Source organism: Mus caroli, chromosome 17, assembly GCF_900094665.2.
Source record: "Mus caroli chromosome 17, CAROLI_EIJ_v1.1, whole genome shotgun sequence".
Lineage (NCBI taxonomy): Eukaryota > Metazoa > Chordata > Mammalia > Rodentia > Muridae > Mus > Mus caroli.
This window is the reverse complement of record NC_034586.1, coordinates 20,442,514-20,455,090: the sequence shown is the minus strand read 5'-3', so window position 1 is coordinate 20,455,090 and position 12,577 is coordinate 20,442,514. Positions and strand designations below refer to the sequence as shown.

Here is a 12,577-nt window from a genome sequence, read left to right as displayed (position 1 = left end):
ATGTGTGTGTGCCAGGAGGACAGGTGAGTGCATGTATGTGTGCCAGGGGACAGGTGAGTGCATATGTGTGTGCCAGGGGACAGGTGAGTGCATGTATGTGTGCCAGGGGACAGGTGAGTGCATATGTGTGTGCCAGGGGACAGGTGAGTGCGTGTGTGCCAGGTGAGGGTGGGTGGCTAGGGTCAGGAGGAGGCTTTAGATACTTGGCTGGTGTTGATGAGATTGAGGTTTTCTTGGGTTTTTGGTGGTTGTTCTCCATTCGTATATGACCTCCCATCTTCTGCTTCTTCTGGTCCAGTCATGGTGTTCACACTTAGGCTTACCTTCTGTCCTAAGCCTCATGGCCATTGTGTGGGCCTTTCTAGTCTGCTACAGTCTAGACTTACGGCCTGATGTCCGCACTTCACCCTGCAGCCAAGCCATTACAAGTACTGATGCTTTTGTCTCCAGAGGTGGCTCAGGTTTGCCCTCTGTCTAGTAGACACCCACATCAGCGCTCCCCGTTTTGCTTCTCTGACGTCCATCATTGCCTCCTGAAGTATACTGTTGTAGAGCAACCTAGTGAGATTTCTCTTTCACAGACCATGTTAGCCTTTGTTTGAGATTATAGTGGTCTCAGTGCAAACAGACCCAGTGGAAGTCTTAGGCCTATCTTAGTCCCATAAACCTCTTTTGCCTTGCCTTTCTTGGCATCCTCCCTCCTGCCAAGGATCTTCACGTATACCTGTCACTCCTGGTAAGATGGTCTCACTTTTGCTGCATCCTGAGTGTTCTGTGAGGTCCCGACACGTGCTTAGCTACCTGGCTTCCTAGGTAGTTCTCACTGTGTCCATGGCTTCTCAGCTGGGGTTTCAGGTGCAGCCTTTGCACTTGTGAGATTCTTTGTTTGTTTGTTTGTTTTCTTGTTTTTCTTGTTTTTTTGAGACAGGGTTTCTCTGTGTAGCCCTGGCTGTCCTGGAACTCACTTTGTAGACCAGGCTAGCCTTGAACTCAGAAATCCGCCTGCCTCTGCCTCCCAAGTACTGGGCTCAAAGGCGTGCGCCACTACGCCCGGCTCACTTGTGAGATTCTTAAGTCTGTCTTCCACCAGGCTGTTAGTACCATGCGGCCCATGGTCTTGTTACATGAGTTCTGTGTCTGATGAGAACCCATGTGACCGGTAGTGACTGGCTGAGCAAGTTGGGAAGGAATCACAGTTGCTGCTGGCCTCTTTGTTCCCTGCCCATTTCACCAACCACACTTCTGCACCATAAGTGCAAGTGTCTCCTGGGGACACTGCCAGAGCCCAGCTCTGCCTTGGGTCCAACTCTGAGCAAGGACTCTGCTCACATCTGTCTTTCTGGGGAACGTTTTCAGATCCTACATGGAAGACGCCCCACTGCTGAGAGGAGCTGTGTTCTTTGTAGGGATGGCACTCTGGGGAGCTCACCGGCTCTATTCTCTCAAGAACTCCCCCACATCTGTGCTGCCGTCTTTTTATGAGGTAAGGTGCTTTCTATACCACAGCGGATTGGAGAAAGTGGGAGAGCTTGCATCAGGTTTGCCCACCTGTCTGGCTGGGGCTGATGGGGCTGGGCCTGAGCAGCTATTTCCAGTCGCTTGCTTTTTAACTGTGGATGAGAGGGCCATAAAAAGGATTTATTCTCAAGAAAATGTTTTATCGTACAAATTGCATCTCCTGCCCAGCAGTGCTGAGGTACCCAGTGTTGCCCCTGGGATAGCATTCCTCCTCTCAGTGCTGGCTCCCTTCTGTCAAATAGTGATCGTTCCAGCTCTCTGGAAGATGTTCACAGCATGGCTTTTGTTCTGTGGTACCCTGTGGTGTCCAGAGAACTTCCCTGTGTGCTTGTATTTAGTTCTCACTGCTCCCTGGTAAGCTGAGGTCTTCATTTTATAGCAGAGTTGCTCAGACAAAGTGCCTTTCATCTGGTTGTACAGTCTCCCAATCTGTAGGGGTCCTGCAGTTCTGTGCAAGGTGTGATCTTTATACATTGCATTGCTTACACCACAACTTAGCACCCATCAGTTTGTGCTGAGACAATACTGTACTTTTGTTCTGGAATTTGGAGTTCCTGTCTCCTCCTAGTCAGGCCTTTTGGAGGTGGGGGCCTTGAGCCTTACATAACAGATACCTTTCTGAGTTCCACACATGCTTTGTGGGCCTGTGTGTGAAGTGCTACCCATCCATGCATTTTACACCCACTTCTGAGACAGGATAGGAGACAGGAGCTCTCATCCTCTATGAGGCATAACACTGCCCCATGGTACTGTGTTTCAGGCTATGACCTGTCCCAATGAGGTGGTGTCATATGAGATTGTTCTCTCCATAACAAGACTCATCAAGAAATATAGGAAGGAGCTCCAGGCTGTGACATGGGATATTCTGCTAGACATCATTGAACGACTACTTCAGCAACTCCAGGTAAGTCAGGAATGCCAGAAAGGACTAAGCTCCCAGAGAGGCAGGCTTGTCCCTGCTGGGAGGTGTATATGCGTTCTGTGCGTCTGGGCCCTTTCTTGGGGTCTGAAGACTTGATGTGGATGTTTTTTGGTGACTCTTGGTGCTAGTTTGTCTTCCATTGAAGGACAGAATTTGTTTTTCCAAGTGTGCTCCATTCTTTTGGCTCTAGGAATATTCAGTAGGTGAGCAAGGCCTGAGCTAGTTGTCCAAGGCAGACCAAGTGACAAGACAGGTCACCTTCCTGGCTTGAGTAGGCCCCAGAGGCAGTTTACAGAGCATCTACACTGCCATCTGTGACTTTGGAGGACAGCGTAAGTGGCACAGTGCTAGAGAAAACACCAGGGCCACAGGCTCTCAGGAATGCAGGGCTCTGTGAGGTGAGGCCAGCATCTGGCTTAGTGCAGCCTGGGGCTGGAGATGAAAAGGGGACAGGCCAGTGGAAGGAAGACTGTGACTGGGAGAAGCATGCAAGGGTTTGAAGCTGCAGGATTTTACCTCCTGTTTGTTCAACCTCTGTTCCTGTAGGAGGAAATGGGTCATAGCAGTGGTTTCCACCTCTCTCTCAGATGGCCTAGTCAGAGAATATGAGAGAGAGAGAGAGCGAGAGAGCGCGTGTGTGTGTGGGATGGTGTGGGTGTATGGTAGATGGTATGTTTGTAAGTAGCTCCTCTCAAGCTGTGTTGAGAGGGTAAAGGAAATTAGGTTCTATGATGTATCTTGGTACTGTAGAACCTGGACAGCCCAGAACTCAAGACCATCGTCCATGACCTGCTGACCACTGTGGAGGAGCTATGTGACCAGAACGAGTTCCATGGCTCGCAGGAAAGATACTATGAACTGGTGGAGAGCTATGCAGACCAGAGACCTGTAAGGACCCTATACTGGTGGAGCTGCGGGGAATGGTTCCCATGGAGCTTTGGTTTCTGATTTTCAAGTAAATGATGGACAGGCTCCTGTGTTCCTAGCTTTGTACTCCAGCAGGAAACCTGGCGCATCAGCTCGCAGGCTTGTGTGGGTTTGTTAAAGAGCTTTGTGTTAGCCTAACAGTCAGTCTCCTCCCACCTGTGTGGGGGAAGGTTCTGGGCTGGTTCCACAGAGCCCAGCTATCCCAGGGGGCGGCAGTCATTTTGCCAGGGTTACTCTGTCCACTGCCAGACTATTACATAGCCTTGACAGGGGTCTCTCACTTCTAGGAGACAGTTGTTCTTGCTAATTCCGCATGGGGCTGTGAGGTAGCTAATCTCGGAGAAAACTGCCTAGTAGCAGGTTAGCAGCACCTGCAGAAGGGCAAAGAGCTCTCTGACCTTAGAACTGTTTTCCTTCGACAGGAATCCTCTCTCTTAAACTTGATATCCTACAGAGCCCAGTCCATCCACCCCGCCAAGGATGGCTGGATCCAGAACTTGCAGTTGCTGATGGAGAGGTTCTTCAGGTAGCGGAGCCTCTATTATCCCTTTGTCTCCAGGGCACTGTTTATGATCTCAGGAAATTCAGGCTTTCCTTTCTGAGCCTCCAAAATCACGGAGTGAGTGGGAAGGTTGGTCTTTCCGTGGGTCATGGCCTCTGGCCCACATGGCGGTGGATTCCATGAGGGTGGTCCCCGCCAGCTGTGTTGGGCCCACAGCAGTGTGCTGAGGGCGCTGCAGCGGGCCTGCTCCTCCCCCAGGAATGAGTGCCGCAGCGCCGTGCGCATCAAGGTGTTGGATGTTCTGTCCTTCGTGCTGCTGATCAACAGGCAGTTCTATGAGGTGTGCACTCAGTCTAAAGCCCAGGCGGGGTGTGCTTGGGTGGGGCTGGCTCTGGGTTCTGTCTGCTCTGGGCCTTGTGCCTGCTCCTTACCTGCTCCAGCCGAGCCAAGGTCTGCTTGGGGTCTTACCGGCTCCCCTTTATGCATGCTTTCAGCTGGCTTTCTTCCTCCCTGTACATTCCATAGTTTGTTTATTTTGTCATGTCCTGGTTGGGCCCTGTGTTGGGCCTGGAGGCTGAAGAAGCAAGGTAGGTACTGCACGCTCCTGGAGCTCTGGCCTGAGTCCCACTCAGAACCCAGGAGTTTCTGAACAATCTGGATTGACTTCAGAAGTCCTCCTCTCTGTGTTGTTCTGGGGAAGGACTCAGGATGCATGCCTATTGGGCAGGTGCTCTGTCACCCTTCGGCACAGTCTGATGGGTGGTGTCTGTCTCTGTAGTCATTTCTACTGTCCAGCATCCCTTAGTCCTATTACCAGCTGCAGACTGCCCTAGGCCCCACCAGGTGGCCTTGTGGTGTCTTCCCTACCTCTGTGCTCCCTCAAGTCTGTGGTATTCTGGTTTTGGGGAGCACTATTAGTGCTTGACATTCTGTGTGGCCTTTTTTGCACCTCAAATAGCTCTTTCTCCTTCTGCATGACCCTTGGGCCTGACTTCCCAGCTTCCTTGGCGCCTCCTTCTTCCCCTCCCAGCCTTTCTGTACTGCACACTCTGCTCATCTCCACTATGATCCGGACCCTCCTCTGTCAGGGAAGAGCACATCCTTTCAGGATGGTCTTCTGGATGCTCTACCGTCCCTTCAGGATGGTCCTCTCCCTTACCAGTTGGTGTTTAGCTGCTCTCTTCCCGTTATCTTCTGCCAGTTCTGTGAAAGTGCTCCTTGCAATGTCCTTGTTATAGTAGTTTCTTTGATGTCAGAGTTTCCCTTTGCCCAACACACACACACACACACACACACACACACACACGCTCATGTTGATACATGGCCCTCCACTTAGGAGGGTTCTTTGTATATGTGTGTGTTAGACATGGAACCCAGGGTCTCACACAGACTACAGGAAGTATCCTTCACTGTCTAGCTTTTCTGCAGGTTTTTTTTTTTTTTTTTGTGACACCTTACCTGCCTCTGGTCTGTGTCTTGAGGGAGTCACAGAGTCAGTGAAGTGTGTCCCCTGCCCACTGTGGGAATGAATGGTGACCACCTTCACCTTGTGCTCGATGCAGGAGGAGCTGATTAACTCGGTGGTCATCTCACAGCTCTCCCACATTCCCGAGGATAAAGACCATCAGGTCCGAAAGCTGGCTACTCAGCTGCTGGTGGACCTGGCAGAGGGCTGCCACACCCACCACTTCAACAGTCTGCTGGACATCATTGAAAAGGTGAGAGCCATTTAGAGGTCTGGGCTGGCATGGACAAAGCCCTGTGGCTAGACGTCACTGTGACTGATGGCTGTCTCCACGGGCAGCAGAAGTGTGTGGTGTCAGCAGGCCGTGTTGAGCCACCTTGCTTGGCTGGTGTACTGCCTCAGCACCTTGCAAATGAGCGTCCTGCCACTCTCAGGGATCTGCGCCAGGCATCTGGAGAATAGCACAGAGCAGGGATCCAGGGCTGCAGCCCACATCCCCCCAGAGAGGCTCCTTTGTCCTTTCAGTTTTGAAATATTTGTGAACAGTCACTTGTGAGAGGTATATCTTTCCTCCTGAGAAGCACAGGAGGAGTACTCCTGGTAGTTAGGTCTGTGGGGAACTGCCTGTGAACCGTGACTTGGACCTTACATGCTGGCCTCTTGGAAGGTGATGGCGCGCTCACTGTCTCCACCCCCGGAGCTGGAAGAAAGGGACCTGGCTGTGCACTCGGCCTCCCTGGAGGATGTGAAGACCGCGGTCCTGGGGCTCCTGGTCATCCTTCAGGTGGGTGCTCTGCCAGGGGAGAAGGCTTGCTGGAAGCTTCTCTAAAGAGATGTGTGTCCTGGAAACCCCAGCTCTGATGGGGTTACAGGGATTGCGTGGTACCACTGAGCGGCAGTATGAAGATGTGACCAAGCTGTGAGAGGCCTGCAGTCTGCAGCAGGCGAGCCTTCTCTGCTCTACAGTTACTCTGTCCTTGCTGCCCAGAGCTCCCTCTGTTGCCGCCGCCAGTACTGTTCCTGTAGCTGCTGAGTGGAGAATCTGCTCTTGCCCTGCGGCTGCTTGCTTCTGGGAGAGCTTTATTGGGATACTGTGGCACATATCATATGGTGCCCTCCATTATAGTCAATAGCCCATTGACTATCAAGCCGGGCGTGGTGGCGCACGCCTTTAATCCCAGCACTTGGGAGGCAGAGGCAGGCGGATTTCTGAGTTCGAGGCCAGCCTGGTCTACAAAGTGAGTTCCAGGACAGCCAGAGCTACACAGAGAAACCCTGTCTCGAAACCCCCTCCCCCCCCCAAAAAAAAAAAAGCCCATTGACTATCAATATGTCCACAGGGCTGTGCAGCTGTCCCCACAATCAATTTACTAGGTTGGTTTTTCTGTTTGTTTGTTTTACTTTTTTGGGAGAGGGCCTCATTATGTAGCCTAGTCTGGCCTTGAACTTCAAGTAGTCTTCCTTCCTCAGCCTCTGAGAGCTAGGACTATAGAACCGAATGACCATAAGACACTGTCCAGTTCCAGCCAGTCAGCCTATACCTGCTGACCGCTGTTCCCCACTTCCTCCAAGGTCCTGGGGCTGCTGCTCTGTCTGTTCCCATGGAGACATTGTCTTGTCCTAGATGTTTCACATACATGGCCTCGTATGTGGGCCTCCGTGGTTGGCTTTCACCTAGCATCCACGCTGTGGCGTGCGTGTATCAGAGCTTCATTGCTTTTCAGAATGCTCCATTGTGTGCATGGCCCACTTGCTGTGGTCCGTGGCTCCTCCCCGTGGCTGCCTTTGCTGGGCTGGATAGCGTTGTGCAGACCTAGGAGGCATTGCTGAGTCACACTAAGTCTGTGTAACATCTGAAGCATGGTCACAGTTTGTGAGGTTTTCTTTTAGTGTGTTCATGTGTGTGTCCATACATTTGTTTGTGTGTGTGAGTATAGTCACACTCTTGCCACAGTGTGCACTTGGCAGTTAGGGAACAGCCTCAGGTGTCAGTCCTCACTGTTCACCAGTTTGTCAGAGACTCTCGGTTACCACTGACTACTATAGGCCAGTAGTCCTAGGAGCTGATAGGGATTCTCCTGTCTCTGCCGCCAACCTCCCCATGGGAGCACTGGAGTATAGATAGGTGCTACCATGTCCTGCTGTGGGTGGGTTCTGCGGATCCAAATGCTGTCCTACACTTGTGTAAATAGTCCTTTGCCACCTCATGCCCAACCCCCTTCTTAAAGGTAGGACCCGCCCAGGCTGGACTGGCTCTGAACTCTTGGGGCTCTTCCTTCCGTTTCCGAGTGCTGCTGTTAGAGGTCTGCAGTGCTATGGTCAGCTTGCTGGGCTGCTGTGCACTCAGACTGCGCCCTTCCCCACACTCGCTAGCCTCGTATGCGTTCTGGCTTCTCTACCGGAGTATGTAGTTTTCCATATCTAGATCACGTCTGGGCTTTGCCATGTTGTTGTTGTTGTTGTTGAAAGAAGCTCTCATTATCTTGTTAAGGCTATTTTAAATTCATGATCTTCCTCCTCCACTTGATGCATACTATGATGCCTACCTCCTAGCATGTAGATTTGTTCCTTTCCTTTCCTTCCCTTTCCTTCCCTTCCTTTCCTTTTGTATGTGTCGATACAGGTCTCACTAGGTAGTCCAGGTTGGCCTGGAACTTTCTTTGTAGTCAAGACTGTCTCTCTCTAGGGTGCTAGGATTACTAGTGTGGGCCACTATCTTGGCACAGTGTTTGGCTTTTTAGTTTAAAAAAATTATATTTATTTTATGTGTGTGCTCACGCATGCACTTAAGTGCCATTTATGTGGGTGTCGGGACAGACAACTTGTGGGAGTTGCTTTTCTCCTTTCGTTTTGTATATCCCAGGAACTAAAATGAGGTCATCGGGCTTGGTGGCATGCCTTTAGCTATGACGCCCACTCGCCAGCTTTTTTTGAGTGACAGGGTCTCTATGCTTCTATGGGCCTAGAACTCACTCTGTAGACCGAGCTGACCTCAAACTCACAGAAATCGCCTGCCTCTGCCTCGGCCTCTGCAGTGTTGGGGTTAAAGTCCTGTTGCAGTTGAGGCTGGCCTACTTCTGGAGATCCTGTAGCTTTTATCTGACAAGGTTACGTCATCGGCCATCACACCCAACTGGCATCCAGATTGTCAGTGGCATAAGAAGAGCGCCATAGCTCCTGGGATCTTCTTGGGCTTTCATCCAGAAGAGCTCAGTGCTCTTTCCCTCCCTGCTCTGTTGAAAGGAGCAGTTACTCTGTGCCACATTTTCTGGGTAGCGCAAGAGAAGGATTTCTCGTCCTACCTTAGAAGTCTAGTTGTGAGACCAGGTTCCTGGCTATAGGCTGAACTATGCTGTATTGGAGGCAAAGTCTTGGCCTGGTCATTCCCTTACAATAGAAATGGCACGGTTCTCCCTGTTCAACCCCGTGGAAGGGTTAGATTCCCTGCCAGCAGTAGCCGTCTAAGGCCCCATATGTCCTTTCTCATATTGTCCATCATGGGTATGGTTTGTGTTAGGTTTGTCACCTCCCATGGTCTGGGTTTGGTGGTGTGCTATGAGACTGGGAAATCGAGAGTCAGTGGCACTCACCTTTCACCCCAGCGCTCCGGAGGAAGGCCAGAGAACACAGAGAGCTTCAGGTCAGACAGGAAAACAAACAAAACTCACAGAGGAGCCGGGCGTGGTGGTGCACGCCTTTCATCCCAGCACTCGGGAGGCAGAGGCAGGTGGATTTCTGAGTTCGAGGCCAGCCTGGTCTACAAAGTGAGTTCCAGGACAGCCAGGGCTACACAGAGAAACCCTGTCTCGAAAAACCAAAAAAAAAAAAAAACCTCACAGAGGTGACCTTATCAGTTCCCACTGCTCACTTCCGAGGCTCAGGGACCATGACGGCCCCTGTGGCAGCATGGGTCCTTTCTCCTGGGTCTGCCTGTCACCTGCAGGGAGGGCTAGAGCTGTGTTGGGATGGTGTGGGGCTGGGAGGAAGGGTGCTCCCAATTCACCCTTTCGGTGGGGTGATGCCTCTTGCAGTGTGTTCACCCTACCCAGCCCCTCTTTGTTGACCTCCTTAGTCTTAGAGGACTGAAATTCCATGCTGGCACATGTATGTATAGTGGTCACCGTTTCTGGCACATGGAGAGTGGGTCACTACTGTGCAGTGCTAGGTGTTTCCCTGGTTTGCTACCTGCTGTCCTGCTGGTAAGATGGCCACATAGTGAGATGGCTCCTTGACTGAAAGGTAGAGAGGGAAATGGTGGCTGCTGCTGGATAGTCTTGAGAATTGATGCTGTTTCCTCTGGCCTGGGGCAGGTGCCGTCTCTCTGGCTGCTGTCAAAGGATTGATGCACTCTTTCTCGGCAGACCAAGCTCTATACCTTGCCTGCCAGCCACGCCACTCGAGTGTATGAGAGCCTCATTAGTCACATCCAGCTCCATTACAAGCACGGCTACTCCCTGCCCATTGCTAGCAGCATCCGGCTGCAGGTAAGACTGCCAAGAGGGTGACCACTTGGGGGCCAGCATGCTGCCCTAGGCTTGATGGATGTACAACAGTCTAGAGAGGCAGTTGGTGGTCTAGGAAGGGACCTGTGCAAGGCACATTCCTCCTTCACATCTGCTATGTCTGTTCTGCCAAGGACCTGTGCCTTTCCTTGGCTTACACTCCTTGTACCTCTGTGGCATATTACTCTGAAGTCACACAGTTGTCCAAGCTCGGGGCACATTGGCCTCCAGGCTTGGCAAACAGTTCCAGTGCTTCTGGTGCTGAAGAATCTCCCAAGAACCTGAAAGATGGGCTCCTTTGGATGTAGCTAGTAGGGAGAGGGGAGGACAGGGATGGACAGGGCTTGACAGCTGCTGACATCTGGTCACCCTGATACCTCTGCTGAGTAGAAGTCACTAAGAAGGAAGCCCTGAGGTCTCCAGGCTCAGTGGATAACCTGTTCTTTAAGGGTCCCAGCCTCGTCAGTCACTGTGGGGAAGCCCTGGGGCTGTGAGAATATTTTGCTGTTAGATGTCAGCGACTGTCTATAGCTACCTGGGAACCAGATAGCTCCTGGGGAGAAGTCTCCTTCTGCGTAGGACACCAGCTCAGAGGTTCAGGCTTTGTTGTATTGAAAGTGCTAAGTGATTAGGATCTCTCCGCCTGCCGTGGAGTCAGGCTCGTGGCCTGACTGAATGGCCACTTTTCTCCCTGGTAGGCCTTTGACTTCCTGCTGCTACTGCGGGCCGACTCGCTGCATCGACTGGGCCTGCCCAACAAGGATGGGGTCGTGAGATTCAGCCCTTACTGCCTCTGTGACTGCACGTATGTGTGGCAGGCCCTCCCTCGGGCTCCAGGGTGGACTGGTCAGGAGATGAAGCTGGGTGTTGTCTGCCTAGTCAGGGTTATCTCATAGGAGGAACTGTACAGAAGGGATGTCAGCAGAAGCTGGGGCCAGGAGGGGCCGTGTCAGTTTAACTTGTCCAGTGTGGAGCTGCCTCAGTTGTTTGTCCATCTGCCTCCACAGGGAACTGGATAGAGCCTCAGAGAAGAAAGCCAGTGGGCCCCTTTCACCTCCAACTGGGCCCCCTAGCCCTGTGCCAATGGGCCCTGCTGTGCGACTTGGCCACCTACCCTACTCCCTGCTCTTCCGTGTCCTGTTGCAGTGTTTGAAGCAGGTGAGAAGTATATCAGATTCTTGAATCAAACCCAATTTCTCACCCTTGTATGAGTGAAGTTTTACAACAGGACTTAAATATGTAGCCAGATAACAGCAGCCCTAGATCACCATGCACCTCATAGGGAGGGAACAGGTGGACGGACACTCCTGTCTTAGGAGCATCTACCAGGTAAGTCTGAAGTCAGGCCTGAACAATAGGGAAGGCCCAGAAACAGGAGTCAGCAAAGCCTAGAAGTGGGTGGTATGGTTTTGTGCAGTGAGAGGTGTTAAAGACGCCAGGCAAAAGACCAGGGCAGTGAAACTGTGGGGGCACTGGAGGGAGTAGAAGGCCCAGAGTCCCTGGAGATGCTGGAGCTGGCAGGTTGTCTCCTGGGAGTATCTAGGCCTTCTGTCACAAGAGTGTTGATGGTTTTCAGGACTGATTATGGTTTGGCTGTGGGAGTGGGCTTTCTCTGATGGAGATATGACCAGGCAGAAGCCAAGAGCCATGTCCTCTCTGTGGCTGTGGCCTTCGGCTGACACTGGCTCTCTCTCAAAGATCTTGGCTGATGGATTGTCGTGTGTTCTCTTGCACCCACAGCTATGACTTAGCTTTCTGCCACAGTGTCATTGTTGGAGACGTTTAGCTGGAATAGAAGTTGTTGGGGGGGGGGGAGTGTTGGCAGGCAGTCCCTGGGCCCTCACTGGGCAGGTGAGGGACGACAGAGCTAGTTGGAAGAAGATGTAAGTTGTACTGAGAAGATGGAGGAGGCACTGGCTCTCTGCTGGGTCTCCACGCAGACACTGGCCTCTGGACCACAGCCTCTGTTGGCTGTCGAAGGTGCTGCCCATGTCCAAGGCTATCTCTGAGCAGTGGCTGCTCGTGCATTTGAGGGACAGAGGTCAAGGCTCCATACATACCTTGTGGCAAAGTAGCAGCAATCCAAGCCTCGTAGCTGTGCAGCAGCACGCAGCTTCAAGTATGGATGGACCCTTGTGTTACCAAGGTCTAGAGAGCCCCGCCTCCAGCACGAAACCCTTCCCTGTAGGAGAGCGACTGGAAGGTGCTGAAGCTGGTGCTCAGCAGGCTGCCGGAGTCACTACGCTACAAAGTCCTCATCTTCACCTCCCCCTGCAGTGTCGACCAGCTGTCTTCTGCCCTCTGCTCCATGGTAACGAACGCCCTCCACCTGCGCCAGCTCCAGTGCGCTACAGTTTAGGCTTTCTCCTCCATATAGGCTGTTCCTCACAGATACTTATACTGTCTAGCTGGGGTCCTGTGTCTTTCAGAATAAGCCTTGACACCAGGCCATGCTCCTGGGGCTATACTGCCCAAAATGCCCTAGGGATCCCACCCATCCTATCCCAGATATGAGCATTGGTGGTCCCTAGTCAAGGATACTGTCTTAGGGTTCCATTGCCGTGAAGAGACACAGTAGCCACAGCAGCTCTCATAAAGGACAACATTTCATTGGGGCTGTGTCTTAGTCAGGGTTTCTATTCCTACACAAACATCATGACCAAGAAGCAAGTTGGGGAGGAAAGGGTTTATTCGGCTTACACTTCCATACTGCTGTTCATCACCAAAGGAAGTCAGGACTG

General features: G+C 52.1%; 1 protein-coding gene across 15 annotated transcripts in view; it reads left to right on the top strand.

The window, feature by feature from the left end:
* Tsc2 (TSC complex subunit 2) overlaps positions 1–12,577 on the top strand; it is a 35,698-nt gene that overhangs the window by 8,254 nt on the left and 14,867 nt on the right. For all 15 annotated transcript variants that reach the window (XM_021150064.1, XM_021150059.1, XM_021150065.1 and 12 more), the window contains 11 exons: positions 1,357–1,483; positions 2,279–2,422; positions 3,191–3,328; positions 3,790–3,893; positions 4,128–4,209; positions 5,432–5,587; positions 6,002–6,118; positions 9,696–9,818; positions 10,535–10,641; positions 10,844–10,994; positions 12,025–12,147. In XM_021150064.1, coding sequence (XP_021005723.1) covers positions 1,357–1,483; positions 2,279–2,422; positions 3,191–3,328; positions 3,790–3,893; positions 4,128–4,209; positions 5,432–5,587; positions 6,002–6,118; positions 9,696–9,818; positions 10,535–10,641; positions 10,844–10,994; positions 12,025–12,147 — 1,372 coding nt within the window. The remainder of the gene's footprint in view (positions 1–1,356; positions 1,484–2,278; positions 2,423–3,190; positions 3,329–3,789; positions 3,894–4,127; positions 4,210–5,431; positions 5,588–6,001; positions 6,119–9,695; positions 9,819–10,534; positions 10,642–10,843; positions 10,995–12,024; positions 12,148–12,577) is intronic.